The sequence below is a fragment of the Amblyraja radiata genome, chromosome 25, assembly GCF_010909765.2.
Source record: "Amblyraja radiata isolate CabotCenter1 chromosome 25, sAmbRad1.1.pri, whole genome shotgun sequence".
Taxonomy (NCBI): Eukaryota; Metazoa; Chordata; class Chondrichthyes; order Rajiformes; family Rajidae; genus Amblyraja; species Amblyraja radiata.
This window is the reverse complement of record NC_045980.1, coordinates 14,699,946-14,724,564: the sequence shown is the minus strand read 5'-3', so window position 1 is coordinate 14,724,564 and position 24,619 is coordinate 14,699,946. Positions and strand designations below refer to the sequence as shown.

The 24,619-nt window shown below is 42.3% G+C and overlaps 1 protein-coding gene across 1 annotated transcript; it reads left to right on the top strand.

The window, feature by feature from the left end:
- The first annotated feature begins 451 nt into the window (after window positions 1-451).
- On the top strand, window positions 452-1,471 carry LOC116987141 (hydroxycarboxylic acid receptor 2-like). Its single transcript, XM_033043018.1, has one exon. It carries the CDS (start codon window positions 452-454, stop codon window positions 1,469-1,471), a length of 1,020 nt encoding a protein of 339 aa, XP_032898909.1.
- The last annotated feature ends 23,148 nt before the right edge of the window (window positions 1,472-24,619 follow it).

The window sequence follows — 24,619 nt, the reverse complement described above, 5'->3', positions numbered from 1 at the left end:
AGGCCATCCAGCCATTCAACATGGCTGATCATCCAAAATCAGTACCCCATTCCTGCTTTTTCCCCATATCCCTTGATTCCTTTAGCCCCAAGAGCTAAATCTAACTCTCTCTTGAAAATATCCAGTGAATTGGCCTCCACTGTCATCTGTGGAAGAGAATTCCACAGATTCACAACTCTCTGGGCGACAAATTCTACCCGGACAAAGTCCTCAGCACCATGACAGTCCCAGTCTATAATGAGAAAGTTAAAATCCCCTACTATGACAACGTTATTAGCCTTGCAACTGCCTGCAATCTTCCTGTCCACTTGCTCTTCTAGTTCCCATTGACGATTTGGGAGCATGTAAAGTACTATTTGTTGGTGTCTTTTACTCCACCCACCAGCTGTGATGATGAAGTTGAAGTAGGTTCTGCTTTCATCTCTGGAGCACAGTGAGTGCGTGTAAAGTCATGGAGAACGCGAACCAGCCATGTGCGGCAAGTGCAGATGCCAACTTTAACTACAACTCACCAGTAATTCTTATCACATTCGTCCTAGGATTGGCTGGAAATACAACTGCCCTGTGGATCTTCTGCTTTCACGTGAAATCCCGGAGACCAAACGTTGTGTACTCGCTAAACCTGATGATCGCTGACACTCTGTTGATGTGCTGCATACCTTTTCGAGCCCATTATTTTATCAAAGAGAAGGACTGGATCTTCGGTGATGTGCCCTGTCGCCTAAACGTCTTCATGATCTCCCTAAACCGGGTTGGCAGCGTCATCTTCCTGATGGCCATAGCCGTCGATCGCTACTTTAAGGTGGTCCGCCCGTTTCACAAAGCCAACAAGATAACTCCAAGGTGTGCGGCGATGTTAGCAGGAGCCCTGTGGGTCATGGCAGTGGGGATTTGTTTACACTTGTTGGTAGAGCCACACCATTTCCATCAAAATAACATCACCAGGACCTACTGTGAACCATTCAACATAACCAACCCTCACGAGCCCACCGCAATTTGGACGGACACTGTGTTTATATTCTTTACGTTCATTTTACCGGTCTCCGTTATAGTTTTCTCCAGCTCCTGCATCATCTGGAAGTTAAGGCAGATGGAGACTGAGATGAGGCGTAAATATAAGCGCACCGTGCAGCTTGTGATAGCTGTGGTCGTGGTCTTTGTTATTTGTTTCTTGCCCACCAACATTGCCGTGGTCGCCGTTTTAGTTACAATGCAAAATCCCATAGACTGCAAGAAATACATCACCGCTGTTAATATCTTCTACAACACGTTGTTCGTGACATACCTGAACAGTGTGATCGACCCAGTGATTTACTATTTTTCAAATTCAGCATTCAGGGATGCGTTGAGGAAAGCTCTCGTTCATCTAAATTTAAGGTCTTGCAAATCAGCTACGAGTCAAGATAATGAACAAGGGGAATCCCAAGGACAGACATTGGATCAACAAACGACCTCTGTAACCCACCTCTGATCACTTGAGTCAGAAGTCTATCATTGGGTAATTAAAGTCTAGCGTGTAAAACCATGAAATTGTACAAGTTTGTAAATGTTGTCAACCCTGAAGTCCAGCTTAATGAGCAACTTCTGAAATAAACTTATAAACACAAGACAACTTAATTTAATTTAATTTTAGTTTAGTTTATTGTCACGTGTACCGAGGTGCAGTGGAAATCTTTTTAGTTGCGTGCTATCCAGTCAGTGGAAAGACTAAACATGATTACAATCAAGTGCATAGATTCAGGATAAAGGGAATAACGTTTAGTGCAAGATAAAGTCCAGTTAAGTCCGATTAAAGATAGTTTGAGAGTCTGTAATGAGATAGATGGTAGGGTCTAGTTGTTTTTTTTTGTATTTCCGGTGGCGCTGGTGCCAGCAGCCTCCACCTTCAGCCCGGTATCTTTTTGTTTTTTTTGTTTTTTTAGTTATGTTAAAGTGTGTTTTTTATGTTTTTTTAAATGTCTTTATATGGGGGAAGAGGGCACGGTAAGGGGGATACCGTCCTTCGGTCGCTCCCTGGAGAGGACGCGACTATTATTCGAGTCGCGTCCTCACCCCCCCAGCGGCCTACCTACTGGTTTGGCGCGGCCTTTCCTGCCGGGATCGACCAGAGCTCCAGCAGCGGCGGGACAGCGCTGTAACATCGCGGGGCTGGCGATGCCTTACCGAGGGTCGCCGTCTGGGCCCGGAGTGCTGGACCTGCTGCACCGACATCATGGAGCTGCGGTTTGCGGAGCTCCCAACGCGGGCGGCGCTGATCAACAACGCGGGGTCCTGCGTCTCTGCCCGGCTCGGCCTGCGGACTCGGGGGCTGCGGACGGATTCGGGGGCTGCGGACGGACTCGGGGGCTGCGGGAGGCGGCTGATCAGGAGGTCCGGGCCGCTGAGGAGGAGGATGTTCACCGTCGGGGATCGGCGTCGGCATTCCACCAGCCCGGCGTGAGGGCCTGAACATCGGGCTGCCCGGTGCGGCGACTGCGGGTGCTCGGAAGGCCCAGACCACGGATGAACACCTGGGAAGATCGGAGGGGAGGCTGGCTGGACTATGGTGCCTTCCTCACCTTGGTGCCACTGTGTTATGTTGTGTCGTGGACTTTCTGTGTTTGTGCTTTTCTTTTTTTAATTCAATTTTATTATTAATATGTTTTATTATTTATTATTTATTTATTTTAATGATACTGCCTGTAAGGAAAATTCATTTCGTTGTCTCTAATTGAGACAATGAAAATAAATTTGAATACAATACAATACAATAGGATGAACTTATCTACATAAATTACACTTTATTTCAATATGTGCTCATTAAGTTCTCTTTACTTTATATAAAGGAAGGGATTCTAGTAAATTTAGAGGAAATGGTGGGTCACAAATGTAAAATTCACCTCTTTCAATGGAAGTGCAGCACTTCCTCTATAACTTTAGCCGAGGAGTCTTGTAAACAAAGCAATCCAGTGCAGCTGTCGTATACATATATATGTGTGTGCTCACACCTCCTTCCTACACCTTCACCCTTCCTCTTTCTCCTCTCTCCCCCCCCCCCCCCCCCCCACCTACATACACACGCAACTTTCCATCACAAACCTGGCTGCAGTGGAAAATTCCCAGGTTTTCGACCTAAGACCTGTTCACAAGAATCTGTTTTGACCTTGTCTTAACAAATGCAGCCCTACCTGCTGACTTGGAGTGGGTAACATAGAACTAGTGTGAACGGTTCGGGTGATTATTGGTGGCGTGGAAAATTAGAAAAATTTAGAAAATTCCATAAAGCAGATCGACAGCATCTTTTTCCCCATTGGTTTTAGCGATGTGACGCTGTGTTAAGGTGATCCATCCTTTCCACAAAGTAAACAACATATCTTACAAGGTGAGCAGGAAAGATAACAAATGCCCTGTGCACTGTGACAACGACATTTTCATTGCATTTGTTGAAAGAAAGATATGGCTTCAAGAAAAACACATCATGGCAAACAGTGAGCCTTTTAATATAAACAATCCTCTAGATTAGAAGATAGACACAAAAAGCTGGAGTAACTCAGCGGGTCAGACAGCATCTCTGGAGATAAAGAATAGGTGATATTTCGGGTCGAGACCCTTCTCTCCAGAGATGCTGTCCGACCTGCTGAGTTACTTGAGCTTTTTGTGTCTATCTCTAGTTTAAATCAACATCTACAGTTCCTTCCTACACATCATTTGAATGGACACTGTTTTTATAGTGTTATTATAAAAACTATTTTTAAACAGGTTAAGTTATGTAGTCTGTACTCCTGCATCATTTCGAAGTTAAGACCGATCAAAAGCAATATGAAGGGTAAATATAAACAACCAGTGAAGCTTGTGACAACAAAGGCAGTAGTTTTTATCCTTTGTTCCTTGCCTGCCAATATTGCTGCAGTCACAGTCGTAGTCACAATGTTAAAGTGTCACAGACTATGTCAGAGTGAAACACAAAGTGCGGGACTAACTCAGGGGGTTAGGCAGCATCTGTGGAGGGAATGGACAGGGAACGTTTCGGGTCGGGACTCTTCCTCAGACTCATTGTACCAGATGGGAGAAAGTTGTAAAAGAGGGATGGGTCGGGACACAGCCTGACAAGAGGTGGGTGGATACAGTTCAGGAGTTTTTGATTGGGAGATGGGTGGAATAGATGTCAAAGGCTAGAGGTGAAAATGAGGCAAAAGGGTGTCAGATAAGGAGAGGAGAGGGGGAGTGAAATGTGAAGCTGGAGGGAGGGATGTGGGTGCAAAGGAACAGAGGAGGGAAAAGGGGGTTAAAAGGGAGATGAGAGACTTGGGGGTGGGAGATGAGTGTACGGATTAGGGGAAAGGAGTAGGGTGTCTGGGGATTGTTGGGAGAAATGGGTGCACGCTGGGATGGGTGTGTGGGGGGGGCATTACTTGAAATTGGAGAATTCAATGTTCATACCTTTGGGTTGTAAGCTACCCAAGATGCCAAGATACTATGAGATGGTGTTCCTCTAGTTTGCGTGTGGCCTCACTCTGGCAATGGAGGAGGCCCAGGTCAGAAAGGTCAGTATGGGAATGGGAAGGGGAGTTAAAATGGTTCACAACTGGGAGATCCAGCAGGCCTTGGTGGACAGAGCGCAAGTGTTTGCGAAATGATCACCTAGTCTACGCTGTGAATCATGTAGCACAAGTTAATATCCTTTATTATACATTGGTTTTCTCTTTGATATTTTTGATTTTGATTATTCTTTGACAATTATTTTTCTTTTTTTTGCTATACGAGACTAACATTTCATTTTGAGACTAATAATTATTTCAATAATGGAATATAACTTGTTTCCCTCCCCCCCCCCATAAATTGTTTTTATTGAAATTGAAACTTTTCTTTTAAGGAACGTACGGAGCTAGTAATATTTTTTTTTTACCAAAGGCTACGGAAGTCCTTAGATGTTTAGCCACATTAGGGTGGCTATCACTAACTGCACTAACCATAGTTGTAGTTTTCTTCTTTTTCTACTCTTTACACTTTATGAACACAACATTTAAAAATATTTTCTATCTTATATTATATTATATTTTGTATTTGGAATGGAATTATATATTTTATTTAAGGAGAATGGAAAACCGACGAGACCTAAAATTCATCTACCTGATGTTCGGGTATAAGGTAGGGTTTAGTGTGCTGAGCCATCTGCTCTATCGTAGACCACTCTAATCACAAGATGCAAGACGTTAATTGGAAAATTGGGGGTGAAGGAATTAAATTCTGTAGCTGGAATGTTAAGGGAATTAATGAACCAATCAAGAGAAGTAAAGTATTAGTTCATTTAAAATCACTTAAAGCAGATATAATATTTCTCCAGGAAACGCATCTTAAAAAGGAAGCACAACATAGATTGAAAGCAAAATGGATTGCTAAAGCGTATCACTCTTCATTTTCACATAAATCTAGAGGGGTTGCAATATTAATCCGTAAAGGTTTAAACATATATCAACGATAGAAGATATCGAAGGCAGATATATTGTATTCGTAGGGGAGTTATACTCAAAAAAAGTGACTTTCCTTAATGTGTATGGACCAAATTTTGATAGCCCCCTGTTTTTTAAGAGAATACTCAACATTATCCTGGAATGCACACAACATAATTTAATAATCAGTGGAGACTTAAATTGTACACTGGATGTTTATTTAGATAGATCATCAACTCAAAGAAAATTAAAATCTCAGTCAAGTGAATTTCTAAACTCATATATTAATACTACCAACATTAAGGATGTTTGGAGAATTGAAAACCCATCCGGTCGAGAATATTCTTTTTACTCACCAGTGCATAAAACTTACTCAAGGATAGACTATTTCTTAGTAGACTCTAAACTTATCCCATTTACCTATAACTCGCAATATCATAATATTATAATCTCAGACCATGCTCCACTAACATTTATGATTAAACTAAACGGAATGGCCACGATACAGTCACAATGGAGACTTAACCCCCAAATCTTAAAAGAAAAGCTATGTAATGAATACCTCGTAAAACAGATTAATATGTTTTTTGAGGCTAATGATAGCCTTGGAACCTCTGCCTCTGGGAAACATTTAAAGCATTTGTGCGAGCAGCATTAATCTCTTCCCAATCATTTCTTAATAAAGAGAATAGGGCCAAACAACAGACATTGGAAATGGAAATAAGGCAATTAGACATAGAAAATGCAGCAGCACCATCTATGGTAAAACACAATAAAATTGCAGTACTGAAATATAAGTTAAACAAAATATACTCAGACCAAGTTATATAACTTTATCAACAAAACAATTAAATTTTGAATTTGGTGATAAACCACAAAAACTATTAGCGCGTCAACTTCGTAAACTGGACGGGGAAAAAACAATTTACAAAATTAGATCAGACAAGGGAGAAACATTAACACTGCCTAAAGATATTAATGACAGATTTTTACAATACTATCAAAAACTGTACTCATCTAAAACGACAGAACAATCAGCAGGAATGGAAACATTTCTACAGAAATGTAATCTTACGGGTTTAGATCAGAAAGAGAGAGAATTACTAGGTGCTGAAATTACGGTAAAAGACAAGGTACTGATGGTCTAAGTTCTGAATTTTATAAAAAATTTTATGATCTGATTTCTCCACGTCTACAGACACTGTACAAATACGCTTACACTCAACAGAAACTTCCAGAAACTCTAAATGAATCTACAATCATACTTACACCAAAAACGGATAAGGATCTTGAAGACCCAGATTCATATAGAGCAATAGCCCTTTTAAATACTGATCAGAAAATATTAACCAAAATCCTATTTTATAGATTGAGCTTAGTGATTAACAAATGAATACATCCCGACCAAACAGGTTTTATTCCAAAACGCCACTCATTTTATAATCTGAGAAGACTATTCAATATTATATACTCAAATAGAATTCCTAATGCAGATCTAGCAATTATTTCGCTAGATGCTGAAAAAGCATTTGATCAGGTAGAATGATCATATTTATTTTTGGTGATGGAAAATTTTCAACTGTTAGAGAAGTACTGTACATGGGTTAAATTGTTATACTCTAACCCAACAGCTAGAATATTAACAAACCAAATGTTATCAACTAAATTTAATCTTTCTAGAGGTTGTAGACAAGGATGTTCACTATCCCCACTATTATTTGCTCTTGCAATTGAACCATTAGCAAAAAGCGTTAGAACCCATCCAGAATGACACGGGTATAACACTAGAGACACAAGGAATAAAATCTCTTTATATGCAGATGATGTATTAATATATATTACAAAGTTAGAAACTAGTGTTCCAAATCTATTAAATCTAGTAACTCAATTTGGTCAGTTTTCAGGATATAGAATTAATTGGAATAAAAGCGAAATTATGCCAATAACAAAACTCAATTTACATACATTACAACAATCCCCTTTTAAAATAGTTAAAGATAAACTTAAATATTTAGGAATTTACATAACTAAGACGTATACCTCTTTATTTAAACTAAAATTTCCACCCTTACGAATAAACTACACAAGAATATTCAGTATTGGAAAACACTTCCCATTTCAATGCTTGGTAGAATTAATGCTATAAAAATGATCTTCTTACCGCAACTACTGTACCTATTTCAATTAATCCCGATATATATCCCATTTTTTCAAAAAAGTCGATTCCATTGTTACAAGCTTTATTTGGGATTATAAGAATCATAGAATAAGTAAAAAACATTTATGTAAGTCAAAGATAAATGGAGGTTTGGCCTTGCCAAATTTCTTGTTTTATTTCTGGGCAGTCCATATTAAAAACATGAATTTCTGGCTGGAAGAAATGGATCAGAAACCAGATTGGTTAAAGATGAAAAAGGAAGACTGTTTACCTTTTGAAATTGGTTCGATTATATTTGCTCCCACAAAACTGCACAAAAAACCCATAGGGAAAACCCTATAATACATAGTGGAATACGAATCTGGAAACAATTTAAAAAAGCTTTAAAATTGAATAATCTATATTACTAAAAGTCTGACCTTGACTGCTTTTGGCCCACAGTGCTGCGATTTCTGAGAGAACGGCGCCACCTATGGCTGTCATTTTTGGGCACCTCGCTCAGAGCCCCCCTCCGCCTTACGGGACCAGAGGATTTTTCCCATCGATGACAAATCAGTGAGATATTAATGTATTAAAATAAATCACCATTCTCTCTGCTGCCCCTGCTGGAGGGAGGGGGGGGGGGGGGACTATAAAACCAGGAAGTGGTGTGCCTCACTCAGTCTCTGCAAGATGGATGAAGCCAAGGGTCACGTCTCTCTGAGCTCTGAATAACACTGAACAAATGTCTACTCAACTGTGAGTCCCCTTAATGTGGTTTGAAAATGAAAATATGGTTTGTTTTAAGTAAAAAGGCACTGCCTGAAAATGGTTGTTTGGGTGCTTTGGCTTGAAGTTAATAGGAACTACTAACTGCAAATGGTGGCTTGGGTGCTTTGGCTTGAAGTTGAAAGGCACTACTTACTGCAAATGGTGGCTTGGGTGCTTTGGCTTGAAGTTGAAAGGCACTACTTACTGCAAATGGTGGCTTGGGTGCTTTGGCTTGAAGTTGAAAGGCACTATTTACTGCAAATGGTGGCTTGGGTGCTTTGTCTTGAAGTTGAAAGGCACTACCTACTGCAAATGGTGGCTTGGGAGCTTTGGCTTGAAGATGAAAGGCACTACTTACTGCAAATAGCGGCTTGGCTGATTTGGCTTGAAGTTGAAAGTCACTTCTTACGGCAAATGGTGGCTTGGGAGCTTTGGCTTGAAGTTGAAAGACACTACTTACTGCAAATGGTGGCTTGGGTGCTTTGGCTTGAAGTTGAAAGGCACTACTTACTGCAAATGGTGGCTTGGGAGCTTTGGCTTGAAGATGAAAGGCACTACTTACTGCAAATGGTGGCTTGGGAGCTTTGGCTTGAAGTTGAAAGGCACTACTTACTGCAAATGGTGGCTTGGGTGCTTTGGCTTGAAGTTGAAAGGCACGACTTACTGCAAATGGTGGCTAGGGTGCTTTGGCTTGAAGTTGAAAGGCACTACTTACTGCAAATTGTGGCTTGGGAGCTTTGGCTTGAGGATGAAAGCACTACCTACTGCAAATGGTGGCTTGGGAGCTTTGGCTTGAAGTTGAAAGGCACTACTTACTGCAAATGGTGGCATGGGTGATTTGGCTTGAAGTTGAAAAGCACTACTTACGGCAAATGGTAGCTTGGGAGCTTTGGCTTGAAGTTGAAAGGCACTACATACTGCAAATTGGTGGCTAGGGTGCTTTGGCTTGAAGGTGAAAGGCACTACTTACTGCAAATGGCGGCTTGGGTGCTTTGGCTTGAAGTTGAATTGAAATACTTACTGCTAATGGCGGCTTGGCTGCTTTGGCTTGAAGTTGAAAGGCAATACTGCAAATGGCGGCTTGGCTGCTTTAGCTTGAAGTTGAAAGGCACTACTTACTGCAAATAGCGGCTTGGCTGCTTTGGCATGAAGTTGAAAGGCACTACTTACGGCAAATGGTGGCTTGGTAGCTTTGGCTTGAAGTTGAAAGCACTACTTACTGCAAATGGTGGCTTGGGAGCTTTGGCTTGAAGTTGAAAGGCACTACTTACTGCAAATAGCGGCTTGGCTGCTTTGGCTTGAAGTTGAAAGTCACTACTTACGGCAAATGGTGGCTTGGGTGCTTTGGCTTGAAGTTGAAAGGCACTAATGGTAAATGGTGGCTTGGGAGCTTTGCCTTGAAGTTGAAAGGCACTACTTACTGCAAATGGTGGCTTGGGTGCTTTGGCTTGAAGTTGAAAGGCACTACTTACTGCAAATGGTGGCTAGGGTGCTTTGGCTTGAAGTTGAAAGGCACTACTTACTGCAAATGGCGGCTTGGGTGCTTTGGCTTGAAGTTGAATTGAAATACTTACTGCTAATGGCGGCTTGGCTGCTTTGGCTTGAAGTTCAAAGGCAATACTGCAAATGGCGGCTTGGCTGCTTTGGCTTGAAGTTGAAAGGCAATACTGCAAATGGCGGCTTGGCTGCTTTGGCTTGAAGTTGAAGGGCACTACTTACTGCAAATGGTGGCTTGGGAGCTTTGGCTTGAAGATGAAAGGCACTACTTACTGCAAATGGTGGCTTGGGAGCTTTGGCTTGAAGTTGAAAGGCACTACTTACTGCAAATGGTGGCTTGGGTGCTTTGGCTTGAAGTTGAAAGGCACGACTTACTGCAAATGGTGGCTAGGGTGCTTTGGCTTGAAGTTGAAAGGCACTACTTACTGCAAATTGTGGCTTGGGAGCTTTGGCTTGAGGATGAAAGCACTACCTACTGCAAATGGTGGCTTGGGAGCTTTGGCTTGAAGTTGAAAGGCACTACTTACTGCAAATGGTGGCATGGGTGATTTGGCTTGAAGTTGAAAAGCACTACTTACGGCAAATGGTAGCTTGGGAGCTTTGGCTTGAAGTTGAAAGGCACTACATACTGCAAATGGTGGCTAGGGTGCTTTGGCTTGAAGGTGAAAGGCACTACTTACTGCAAATGGCGGCTTGGGTGCTTTGGCTTGAAGTTGAATTGAAATACTTACTGCTAATGGCGGCTTGGCTGCTTTGGCTTGAAGTTGAAAGGCAATACTGCAAATGGCGGCTTGGCTGCTTTAGCTTGAAGTTGAAAGGCACTACTTACTGCAAATAGCGGCTTGGCTGCTTTGGCATGAAGTTGAAAGGCACTACTTACGGCAAATGGTGGCTTGGTAGCTTTGGCTTGAAGTTGAAAGACACTACTTACTGCAAATGGTGGCTTGGGTGCTTTGGCTTGAAGTTGAAACGCACTACTTACTGCAAATAGTGGCTTGGATGCTTTGGCTTGGAACTGAAAGGCACTACTTACTGCAAATGGTGGCTTGGGTGCTTTGGCTTGAAGTTGAAAGGCACTAATGGTAAATGGTGGCTTGGGAGCTTTGGCTTGAAGTTGAAAGGCACTACTTACTGCAAATGGTGGCTAGGGTGCTTTGGCTTGAAGTTGAAAGGCACTACTTACTGCAAATGGCGGCTTGGGTGCTTTGGCTTGAAGTTGAATTGAAATACTTACTGCTAATGGCGGCTTGGCTGCTTTGGCTTGAAGTTCAAAGGCAATACTGCAAATGGCGGCTTGGCTGCTTTGGCTTGAAGTTGAAAGGCAATACTGCAAATGGCGGCTTGGGTGCTTTGGCTTGAAGTTGAAGGGCACTACTTACTGCAAATGGTGGCTTGGGTGCTTTGGCTTGAAGTTGAAAGGCACTATTTACTGCAAATGGTGGCTTGGGTGCTTTGGCTTGAAGATGAAAGGCACTACTTACTGCAAATGGTGGCTTGGGAGCTTTGGCTTGAAGTTGAAAGGCACTACTTACTGCAAATGGTGGCTTGGGTGCTTTGGCTTGAAGTTGAAAGGCACTACTTACTGCAAATGGTGGCTAGGGTGCTTTGGCTTGAAGTTGAAAGGCACTACTTACTGCAAATTGTGGCTTGGGAGCTTTGGCTTGAGGATGAAAGCACTACCTACTGCAAATGGTGGCTTGGGAGCGTTGGCTTGAAGTTGAAAGGCACTACTTACTGCAAATGGTGGCATGGGTGATTTGGCTTGAAGTTGAAAAGCACTACTTACGGCAAATGGTAGCTTGGGAGCTTTGGCTTGAAGTTGAAAGGCACTACATACTGCAAATGGTGGCTAGGGTGCTTTGGCTTGAAGGTGAAAGGCACTACTTACTGCAAATGGCGGCTTGGGTGCTTTGGCTTGAAGTTGAATTGAAATACTTACTGCTAATGGCGGCTTGGCTGCTTTGGCTTGAAGTTAAAAGGCAATACTGCAAATGGCGGCTTGGCTGCTTTAGCTTGAAGTTGAAAGGCACTACTTACTGCAAATAGCGGCTTGGCTGCTTTGGCATGAAGTTGAAAGGCACTACTTACGGCAAATGGTGGCTTGGTACCTTTGGCTTGAAGTTGAAAGACACTACTTACTGCAAATGGTGGCTTGGGTGCTTTGGCTTGAAGTTGAAACGCACTACTTACTGCAAATAGTGGCTTGGATGCTTTGGCTTGGAACTGAAAGGCACTACTTACTGCAAATGGTGGCTTGGGTGCTTTGGCTTGAAGTTGAAAGGCACTAATGGTAAATGGTGGCTTGGGAGCTTTGGCTTGAAGTTGAAAGGCACTACTTACTGCAAATGGTGGCTTGGGTGCTTTGGCTTGAAGTTGAAAGGCACTACTTACTGCAAATGGTGGCGAGGGTGCTTTGGCTTGAAGTTGAAAGGCACTACTTACTGCAAATGGCGGCTTGGGTGCTTTGGCTTGAAGTTGAATTGAAATACTTACTGCTAATGGCGGCTTGGCTGCTTTGGCTTGAAGTTCAAAGGCAATACTGCAAATGGCGGCTTGGCTGCTTTGGCTTGAAGTTGAAAGGCAATACTGCAAATGGCGGCTTGGCTGCTTTGGCTTGAAGTTGAAGGGCACTACTTACTGCAAATGGTGGCTTGGGAGCTTTGGCTTGAAGATGAAAGGCACTACTTACTGCAAATGGTGGCTTGGGAGCTTTGGCTTGAAGTTGAAAGGCACTACTTACTGCAAATGGTGGCTTGGGTGCTTTGGCTTGAAGTTGAAAGGCACGACTTACTGCAAATGGTGGCTAGGGTGCTTTGGCTTGAAGTTGAAAGGCACTACTTACTGCAAATTGTGGCTTGGGAGCTTTGGCTTGAGGATGAAAGCACTACCTACTGCAAATGGTGGCTTGGGAGCTTTGGCTTGAAGTTGAAAGGCACTACTTACTGCAAATGGTGGCATGGGTGATTTGGCTTGAAGTTGAAAAGCACTACTTACGGCAAATGGTAGCTTGGGAGCTTTGGCTTGAAGTTGAAAGGCACTACTGCAAATGGCGGCTTGGGTGCTTTGGCTTGAAGTTGAATTGAAATACTTACTGCTAATGGCGGCTTGGCTGCTTTGGCTTGAAGTTGAAAGGCAATACTGCAAATGGCGGCTTGGCTGCTTTAGCTTGAAGTTGAAAGGCACTACTTACTGCAAATAGCGGCTTGGCTGCTTTGGCATGAAGTTGAAAGGCACTACTTACGGCAAATGGTGGCTTGGTAGCTTTGGCTTGAAGTTGAAAGACACTACTTACTGCAAATGGTGGCTTGCGTGCTTTGGCTTGAAGTTGAAACGCACTACTTACTGCAAATAGTGGCTTGGATGCTTTGGCTTGGAACTGAAAGGCACTACTTACTGCAAATGGTGGCTTGGGTGCTTTGGCTTGAAGTTGAAAGGCACTAATGGTAAATGGTGGCTTGGGAGCTTTGGCTTGAAGTTGAAAGGCACTACTTACTGCAAATGGTGGCTAGGGTGCTTTGGCTTGAAGTTGAAAGGCACTACTTACTGCAAATGGCGGCTTGGGTGCTTTGGCTTGAAGTTGAATTGAAATACTTACTGCTAATGGCGGCTTGGCTGCTTTGGCTTGAAGTTCAAAGGCAATACTGCAAATGGCGGCTTGGCTGCTTTGGCTTGAAGTTGAAAGGCAATACTGCAAATGGCGGCTTGGCTGCTTTGGCTTGAAGTTGAAGGGCACTACTTACTGCAAATGGTGGCTTGGGAGCTTTGGCTTGAAGTTGAAAGGCACTACTTACTGCAAATGGTGGCTTAGATGCTTTGGCTTAGAACTGAAAGGCACTACTTACTGCAAATGGTGGCTTGGGTGCTTTGGCTTGAAGTTGAAAGGCACTACTTACGGCAAATGGTGGCTTGGGGGCTTTGGCTTGAAGTTGAAAGGCACTACTTACTGCAAATGGCGGCTTGGGAGCTTTGACTTGAAGTTGAAAGGCACTACTTACTGCAAATGGCGGCTTGGGTGCTTTGGCTTGAAGTTGAAAGGCACTACTTACTGCAAATGGTGGCTTAGATGCTTTGGCTTAGAGCTGAAAGGCACTACTTACTACAAATGGTGGCTTGGGTGCTTTGGCTTGAAGTTGAAAGGCACTACTTACGGCAAATGGTGGCTTGGGGGCTTTGGCTTGAAGTTGAAAGGCACTACTTACTGCAAATGGTGGCTTGGGTGCTTTGGCTTGAAGTTGAAAGGCACTATTTACTGCAAATGGCGGCTAGGGTGCTTTGGCTTGAAGCTGAATTGAAATACTTACTGCTAATGGCGGCTTGGCTTCTTTGGCTTGAAGTTGAAAGGCAATACTGCAAATGGCGGCTTGGCTGCTTTGGCTTGAAGTTGAAAGGCACTACTTACTGCAAATGGCGGCTTGGGTGCTTTGGCTTGAATTGAAAGGCACTACTGCAAATGCACTTCCTGTTTGCACTGTATATTGATTTTAGATAAAACGCTACCACGCACAGCTGTGATTTTGGTCCATCTTACTCAGTCCCCCTCCGCTGAGCGGGTGCAGAGAATTCTTCCCATCAATGAAAAATAAAAGTGTTAGTGTTTAAAAAATGTTGAGAATCTCTCTCCTGTCAAACACGCCATGAAGGCCACACCTTTTCCAGTGGGAGGGGGAGGTGTTATAAAACCCAGAAGCGTCAAGTCAAGTTTATTCGTCACATACACATACGAGATGTGCAATGAAATGGGTGTGGCTCAGTCTCTGCATGATGGGGGAGGGGGAGGTCACGACTGTCTGAGCTGTGAATCAACTGAACACACTGAATGTCTACTGAACAGTGAGTTTGGTGTTTTGTGTGTTTTTATGATGGTTTCACCCAGCATGAAATGGTATGAAACTGCACTTGAATTTGGTGACATTGCACCCTGCTTGAAGTGGTATGAAACTGCACTTGAATTCGGTGGCCTTGCACCCTGCTTGAAGTGGCAGGAAAATGGATTTGAATTTGGTGGCCTTGCACCCTGCTTGAAATTGAATTTCAAGGAATAGCCATGAGTCAACTGCCAGCCCACCAGCCGTGAGTGAGCTGCCAGCAGATCAGGCTTGAGGGACTGAGCTGCCACCCCAAGAACCCATACCAGCACTCCAGAAAGCCCCCCCACTGGCCACCAATATTGGAATTGGTGGAGAGGTGGAATATTGCGTCGGGGGACCAGCCCTCCCATGTGAACATGGGACCCAACGGGTCTCACTTAGTCTAGTATACCACTATATCTTCCCATTGTAAACAATCCTTTATTCAAGCCATCCATATTGGATAAAGGTTTCATACAATGGAAAAATTACGGAATTAAAAAGATTGGACATCTTTATAGGAAAGGCATTTTTCTTTCATTTCAAGAGTTACAACAGAATTATGGATTGCACTCAAATAATTTCGTCAGATATCTACAAATTAGAGATTATGTTAAATCTAATACACAAGTTTATAGGACTAGGGAACCAGAAATTCTTGATGAATGTTTGAAAAAGCATCCTAACGCTGAACAATTAATAGCTTATATTTATAACACCCTCTTAAATAACGAGGTACCACCGGTGGAATTATATAGATACACATGGGAAAATGACTTTTGTCCCCTATAACGAAAGATATTTGGGGCGAAAGTCTACAACATATACATCAATGCTCGTTAAATGCCAGACATGCTTTAATACAATTTAAAGTCTTAGACAGATTACATTACTCCAAAATAAAACTAAATAGAATCTTCCCACATATTTCTCCTATTTGTGATAAATGTCTGCACCTAGAGGCCAATTTAACACATACTTTTGCAATTAGTACAAAATTAAAAATTTCTGGACTGATATTTTTGGAATAATTTCTGAAGTTGTTAATACTAAATTGGATCCAGACTCAAAATTAATAATACTTGGAATATCAGAACAAAGTTTAACACTCACAACAAGCCAAATAAACTTCCTCGACTACAGTATAATAACTGGGAAAAAAGTAATATTAAAATTTTGGAAAGGCCCTATAACCCCCACAATTAAAATGTAGATTGTGGAAATGTCAGAGACCCTACATCTAGAAAGAATCAGACTTGTCTTAATGGACAAACAAGAACTTTTTGTTAAAATATGGGCTCCATTCATTAACTATTTGAAGGGATAGATTGGCCCGGCACGAAAACCCAACTGAAACTTGAACTCAGGATTAGATGAAAAGTTATACTTAATAATCTACAAATTTATCTCCAATGACGTATTATAAGTAATTCATTCCACTTTTTCTCTTTTTTGATATTTGTAATTCTTTCTTTCTCTTTCTCTCTCTATCTACATAAAAAAACACTAGAAACAGAATTAATCGACAATTGGAAATTTTAATAATGTATAATTGATGTATATGAAACATTTTTTTTACTATAATATGTATCTATACTTTACCATAATATGTCTGCTTCTAATAAAAATATTAAAAAATAAATAAAATACATTGGTTGGAACATACTTGAAAAATATGGTCAATCTAATCATCTTTTATTCCTCAAAGTTAGCATTTAAATTTATTGTCAAGAAAGCTCTCGTTCATGTTAATTTGAAGTCTCGTAAATCAGCCACAAGTTAAGAAACTGAAGAAGAGAAATCCAATGTCAAGTAGACAGTGAATCAACAGTTGAGCTCTTTCATGTCTGCCTGATCATGTACAAGCTGAGCGATCCAGATGCTTCGTGACAATGTGCAATTTAAAGCATTGCTTGCGGTAGATTTAGAGGTACAGCGTGGAAACAGACCCTTCCTGCCCACCGAGTCCATGCCGACGATCGACGCCTGTACACTAGTTCTATGTTATCCCACTTACGCATCCACTCCCTGCACACTCCCTGCATCCACTCTCTGCAATTTACAGAAGCCACATGTCTTTGTGATGTGGGAGCAAACTGGAGCACCCGGAGGAAACCCACGCGGTCACTGGAAGAATGTGCAAACTTTAAGCAGACAACACCTAACATCGGGATCGAACTCGGATCTCTGGTGATGTGAGGCAGCAGCTCTACCACTGTGCCGTTGTGCAGCCCCTTGGAACCAATTTTAAACAATTTGTCAAGGAGTGTTTTGAGTTTAATGTATATGATCTGAAATAAACTAATTTCATGGTCAAGATCTGGTGCAACAAAGATCTCTATGTTCTTAAGAGGAACTGTTTCTGCAGATAATTAACATATTGAGTAATATTTCCTTTGAAATAATACTGAATATCATCATGATCTACAGCACGTAGATTCCCTGTAAACATCATATTTCCTCATGCGGCTGCAGTCTATATGTGGTGTTTGTAACCAAACTGTCCCAGTGCATTTTGCATCAATAGGAGCCTCAGAATAAAAGGATGTGCCTTTAGAATGGAGATGAGGAGGAATATATTTTGTCAGAAAAATGGTGAATCTGTGGAATCCATTGCTACAGATGGCTGTGGACTGTGGAGATTAAGTCATTGGGAATTTTTTAAACAGAGATAAATAGCCTTTTATTAGTAAGGGTATCAAAGGGTACAGTGAGAAGGCAGGAGAATGGGGTTGAGAGGAATAAAATAGATCAGCCATGAACGAATGGTGGAGCAGACTCCATGGGCCGAAGGGTCTAATACTGCTCCTGTGTCTTATGTTCTTATGATTTACCTGGTTCCAGTGGTCTCATGGATCCTGTCTACAAGACTCTGCACTCATCTTATCCAAACAACCCCAGTCCTACCAGACCTCTCATACTGCAGTTAGGTAGGGGGCTCTCCAATCAGCACAGAAACAGGCCATTTGGCCCTACTCATCCATGCAGAATAGATCCCTTCCTGGGCTAGTCCTACCTTCCTGAATTTGGTCCATATCCCTCAAAACGTTTTCTATCCTTGTACCTGTCCAAATGTCTTTTAAATGTTGTAATTGTACCTGCCTCAACTACCCCCGATAGCAGGTCATTCCAGACACTCTCCACCCTCTGTGTGAACAACCTATCCCTTTAAATTATTCCCCTCTCACAATACGACATTCTTTAATTTTAGCTGCACCTAGCTGTTGATAAATGGGAACATTTATTAATCGTCTTTCCCTGCAGTTGCAATGCTGTAGATTCAGAATGCCTCACATTTAATAACTAGTTTTGATTGCCTTAAGGGTTTCAATGGATATTTGATAAAAATATTTTACCACTCAATAGAAGTGATGGCCTTGTGAGTTTCCAAAGCAAATCTCTGAAATGATCTTCAGTTGTGAACCGGCACATTGATGCTAAAAGCTAATGGTCCCTGTTTGATTACTGAGGGAAGGATATATATAAAGGTGCTCTCCTGTCGCTCCTGTCTGATCTGCCATTCAACGTTCATGGTTGTTATTTCTCCTCAGTTCACTTTGGGCATATGCACCTCTGGCAAAGGGTCTAAAGCCTGAAGACAGCCTGAAGAAGGGTCTTGACCCAAAACGTCACCCATTCCTTTTCTCTCATTGGGAGTGTGCATGGCTAAATTTAAAAAACATTACTATACAGGACTGAAACAAGAGCGTGGCCAAGGTGGTGATGGTGGCCACAGTGGTGGTTCCTTCCACACCCTCTTAACATGCAGGTTTATAGGCTAATTGTCCTCTGTAACTTGCCCCTGGTGTGTAGGGGGTGGATGACAAGTGAGATAACATAGAACTAGTGTAAATGGATGATCGATAGTCGGTGTGGACTCTGTGGGATGAAAAGCCTGTTTCTATGCTGTATCTCTGAACTAATGAAACTAATGAAATATAGAACTTCATCTTTAGAGTGGCACAGTGGCGCAGTGGTAGAGTTGCTGCCTTACAGTGCCAGAGACCTGGGTTCCATCCAGACCGTGGGTATGTCTGTACGGAGTTTGTACGTTCTCCCCGTGACCAGTGTATGTCTTCTCTGGGTTTCCTCCCACACTCCAAAGACGTACAGGTTTGTAGGTTAATTGGCTTCGGGAAAAATTGTAAATTGTCCCTAGTGTGTGTAGGATAGTGTTAGTGTGCGGGGATCGCTGGTTGATGTAGACTCGATGGGCCAATGGGCCTGTTTCCGTGCTGTTGAAAAAGGGTCCCACTCCAAAATGTCGCCTACCCATTTTCTACAGAGATGCTGCCTGACCCACTGCATTTTGTGTCTATTTAAGGTTGACAAGTTGTTGCAGTTTTGGGCAGTGAACGGTAGGGCCCGGGAGTGTTAGAGAACACAGGGACCTTGTAGCACAAGTACATAATTCCCTGAAAGTGCTGTCACTTTAAGGTCCTTGGAGATGATGGTTCCCAGTAACTTAAAAGACTCCACCCATGTGACTGTGGTGTTGTTGATGGTGAGTGGGGTGAGAGGAAGGGGAGCTCTCCTAAAGTCTACAATCAATTCCACTGGTTTAAAAGCATTGAGCTCCAGGTTGTTGCGATGGCACCAGGATGCCAACTGTGTCACTTCCTGTCTGTAGGCATATTCCTCCCCATCCTGGATCAGTCCAATCAGGGTTGTGTCGTCTGCAAACTTGAGAAGCGTGACAGAGGAGTCCGTGGAGGTGCAGTCATTGGTGTAGAGAGTAGAGGAGAGGGGCGAGTACGCAGCCTTGCGGTGCTCCTATGCTGAGGGTCTGCGGGTCCGAGATGTGCTTTTCCAGCCTCACATGCTGCTTTCTGCCTGTCAGGAAGCTGGTGATCCACCGACAGAGGGGTTCAGGCACAGTCAACTTGGAAAGTTTGGAGTGTAGTAGCTCTGGCACAATGGTGTTGAATGCAGAGCTAAAATCAACAAACAAAAGCTTTGCATATGTCCCCTGGCGGTCAATGTGCTGGAGGGTGAAATGCAGGCCCTGGTTGACAGCATCATCCACAGATCTATTGGCCCGATACGCAAACTGCAGAGGGTCCAGCAGGGGGTTTGTGATATTTTTCAGCTTGGCCAGCACTAACCTTTCAAGGGTATTCATGACTACAGCGGTCAGTGCGACAGGCCTGTTGTCATTAAGACCTGTAATCCTTACCTTTATGGGTACAGGGACAATAGTGGAGGCTTTGAAGCAGGCAGGGACAGTACAGGTTTGCAGGGACTGGTTGAAACAGTTGTGTTACAGTTGTGCAAAACTTTGGTTAGGCCACATTTAGAGTTTTGTATTTGTTTTGGTCGCCCTGTTCTGGGAAAGATGTTGTTATGTTGGAAAGGGTGCCGAGAACATTTAAGAGGATGTCGGCAGGTCTCGAAGCCTTAACCTATCGGGAGAGATTGGGCAAGCTGGGACTTTATTCCGTGGAGTGAAGGAGGCTGAGGGCTGATCGTATAGAGGTGTATAAAGTCATGAGGGGAATGGACACAGTGACTGCACAGAATATTTTAGGGGAATCAAGATCAAAAGTGCAACCTTTTAAGCTGAATCGGAATATTTCACTCCAACAATCCTTAGGTTCTGACATTTAGAGCGCCCTTCCAAATCTAGACATTTTTCTGTTACTTTAGCTGGTAACCCGGAGATACGTTCCACCTCAGCGTCAGCCTGTGTGTTGTCTCGATATTTAAAGGCGCAGCAGTTTCTAATTCCCGAATAGCCTCGCTTTTTTTTTTGTGAAGTAGCAAGAATAGGTTCCAACTTACGGCTGATGTCAGTTTCAAGCCTGTGGATTTCCTTTTTCATGTCGGAATTCACCTTCTCTATACGGGCATCAATCTTGTCAATCTTCCCACAGATTTCTGCCTTCACAGCCGAAAGCTCCTGACACAGTGCTGAATGGATCTCCTTCACCAAATCTGGAGTTTGCCTTGCTGCTTCCTCTCGGGGGGGTGCCATGATTGAGGTCGAGGCTTCTTCTTGCCCTTCAATAACTTTTGGTTGATGTTTCAGGCGTTTAGGCAGACGCCTAACTTTCATTTATTAAAAGTACGGGGTCGCGTTCTGATTATGTCACTTACGCGACTGCTGATCGTCTGCCGGTGCGAATTTTTAGATCTGTCCGGTTTGAATTCTCAGTAGGTTTTTGGCGTTAAACGGTGCGGAGGTGAATAGCGCATGCCCTGAGCCACCATAGCGCCTCCTGAAGTCCAAACCTGGCGATTTAAGTCGAGTTCTGGAAATAAAACCAGAAAAGGTGTGAAGGAGCAGACGAATTTCTTGACCGTTTTTTCAAAATTATATATGGACCAATCAGGTGATTTAGACTATCAGAATGGAGCAAGTTCCCCTCAATATTGTGCTATCTTGCTGAATGCTCTCCCCACTAAAGTAGCGGATTTAATTAAAACTGATAACAGGAACTAGTCTGAGAACCGAGCCAGTCAAATAGTCAGAGCTGTGAGGTAATATTGGAAGGAAGGTAGGAACCAGGAAAATTATCCTGTAACTAGAAGAGAAAGTGAACGCATAGCCAAGAAAGATTTGCCAAGATCTAACTCTGAACCATGGATTCCTAGAGTACCAGCAAATTACGGATTGGGAGAAATTAGGGTCCCAGATTACTCAGATTATTATCACCACCACACTCCCAATTTAGAACCCATTCCAATGGAACCCAGGGGCAGAATAAGACCAACCATGTTGCCTAATCACTGTGATACTTGTGGGGGAATGGGACATTGGAGTCAGGCCTGTCCAACAAAGGAGCGAATGAAAGAGAAGGGTTATAGAAGTCCAGGATTACGAAGAATTTAGAAATCCTAGGGAATATAGAAATGTCTGAAATCCAAGGAATTTTGGGAGGTCCTTTAATTCAAGGACCAGAGAGAGAGATGGCCTGAATGTCAGGAACTAAGAAGTCACGCACAGTTCACTCAAACCTACCCATTTTCTCAGTCCTGACTCACCAACCCGCCCTGGAATTGTGGGCATGGAGACATGACCTCCTACTCTAGAACCCCCTCAAGTAATTTACCAGAATGAACAAATTGGATGTACTATTGTAGTAAAAACTGAAAATCACATTGATGAAAATTTTAAATCATCTTATGAATACCCCAGAAAACCCTTTAGAGAAAGAAAATTGTAAACCAAGGAGGTTGAGTTTCCCATTGGTTTTAGCGATGTGACGCTGTGTTAAGGTGATCCATCCTTTCCACAAAGTAAACAACATATCTTACAAGGTGAGCAGGAAAGATAACAAATGCCCTGTGCACTGTGACAACGACATTTTCATTGCATTTGTTGAAAGAAAGATATGGCTTCAAGAAAAACACACCATGGCAAACAGTGAGCCTTTTAATATAAACAATCCTCTAGATTAGAAGATAGACACAAAAAGCTGGAGTAACTCAGCGGGTCAGACAGCATCTCTGGAGATAAAGAATAGGTGATATTTCGGGTCGAGACCCTTCTCTCCAGAGATGCTGTCCGACCTGCTGAGTTACTTGAGCTTTTTGTGTCTATCTCTAGTTTAAATCAACATCTACAGTTCCTTCCTACACATCATTTGAATGGACACTGTTTTTATAGTGTTATTATAAAAACTATTTTTAAACAGGTTAAGTTATGTAGTCTGTACTCCTGCATCATTTCGAAGTTAAGACCGATCAAAAGCAATATGAAGGGTAAATATAAACAACTAGTGAAGCTTGTGACAACAAAGGCAGTAGTTTTTATCCTTTGTTCCTTGCCTGCCAATATTGCTGCAGTCACAGTCGTAGTCACAATGTTAAAGTGTCACAGACTATGTCAGAGTGAAACACAAAGTGCGGGACTAACTCAGGGGGTTAGGCAGCATCTGTGGAGGGAATGGACAGGGAACGTTTTGGGTCGGGACTCTTCCTCAGACTCATTGTACCAGATGGGAGAAAGCTGTAAAAGAGGGATGGGTCGGGACACAGCCTGACAAGAGGTGGGTGGATACAGTTCAGGAGTTTTTGATTGGGAGATGGGTGGAATAGATGTCAAAGGCTAGAGGTGAAAATGAGGCAAAAGGGTGTCAGATAAGGAGAGGAGAGGGGGAGTGAAATGTGAAGCTGGAGGGAGGGATGTGGGTGCAAAGGAACAGAGGAGGGAAAAGGGGGTTAAAAGGGAGATGAGAGACTTGGGGGTGGGAGATGAGTGTACGGATTAGGGGAAAGGAGTAGGGTGTCTGGGGATTGTTGGGAGAAATGGGTGCACGCTGGGATGGGTGTGTGGGGGGGGCATTACTTGAAATTGGAGAATTCAATGTTCATACCTTTGGGTTGTAAGCTACCCAAGATGCCAAGATACTATGAGATGGTGTTCCTCTAGTTTGCGTGTGGCCTCACTCTGGCAATGGAGGAGGCCCAGGTCAGAAAGGTCAGTATGGGAATGGGAAGGGGAGTTAAAATGGTTCACAACTGGGAGATCCAGCAGGCCTTGGTGGACAGAGCGCAAGTGTTTGCGAAATGATCACCTAGTCTACGCTGTGAATCATGTAGCACAAGTTAATATCCTTTATTATACATTGGTTTTCTCTTTGATATTTTTGATTTTGATTATTCTTTGACAATTATTTTTCTTTTTTTTGCTATACGAGACTAACATTTCATTTTGAGACTAATAATTATTTCAATAATGGAATATAACTTGTTTCCCTCACCCCCCCATAAATTGTTTTTATTGAAATTGAAACTTTTCTTTTAAGGAACGTACGGAGCTAGTAATATTTTTTTTTTACCAAAGGCTACGGAAGTCCTTAGATGTTTAGCCACATTAGGGTGGCTATCACTAACTGCACTAACCATAGTTGTAGTTTTCTTCTTTTTCTACTCTTTACACTTTATGAACACAACATTTAAAAATATTTCTATCTTATATTATATTATATTTTGTATTTGGAATGGAATTATATATTTTATTTAAGGAGAATGGAAAACCGACGAGACCTAAAATTCATCTACCTGATGTTCGGGTATAAGGTAGGGTTTAGTGTGCTGAGCCATCTGCTCTATCGTAGACCACTCTAATCACAAGATGCAAGACGTTAATTGGAAAATTGGGGGTGAAGGAATTAAATTCTGTAGCTGGAATGTTAAGGGAATTAATGAACCAATCAAGAGAAGTAAAGTATTAGTTCATTTAAAATCACTTAAAGCAGATATAATATTTCTCCAGGAAACGCATCTTAAAAAGGAAGCACAACATAGATTGAAAGCAAAATGGATTGCTAAAGCGTATCACTCTTCATTTTCACATAAATCTAGAGGGGTTGCAATATTAATCCGTAAAGGTTTAAACATATATCAACGATAGAAGATATCGAAGGCAGATATATTGTATTCGTAGGGGAGTTATACTCAAAAAAAGTGACTTTCCTTAATGTGTATGGACCAAATTTTGATAGCCCCCTGTTTTTTAAGAGAATACTCAACATTATCCTGGAATGCACACAACATAATTTAATAATCAGTGGAGACTTAAATTGTACACTGGATGTTTATTTAGATAGATCATCAACTCAAAGAAAATTAAAATCTCAGTCAAGTGAATTTCTAAACTCATATATTAATACTACCAACATTAAGGATGTTTGGAGAATTGAAAACCCATCCGGTCGAGAATATTCTTTTTACTCACCAGTGCATAAAACTTACTCAAGGATAGACTATTTCTTAGTAGACTCTAAACTTATCCCATTTACCTATAACTCGCAATATCATAATATTATAATCTCAGACCATGCTCCACTAACATTTATGATTAAACTAAACGGAATGGCCACGATACAGTCACAATGGAGACTTAACCCCCAAATCTTAAAAGAAAAGCTATGTAATGAATACCTCGTAAAACAGATTAATATGTTTTTTGAGGCTAATGATAGCCTTGGAAC

Bases quoted from the DNA above. Each gene is read 5' to 3' on its own strand.
- LOC116987141 (XM_033043018.1), top strand. From the start codon at position 452: ATGGAGAACGCGAACCAGCCATGTGCGGCAAGTGCAGATGCCAACTTT.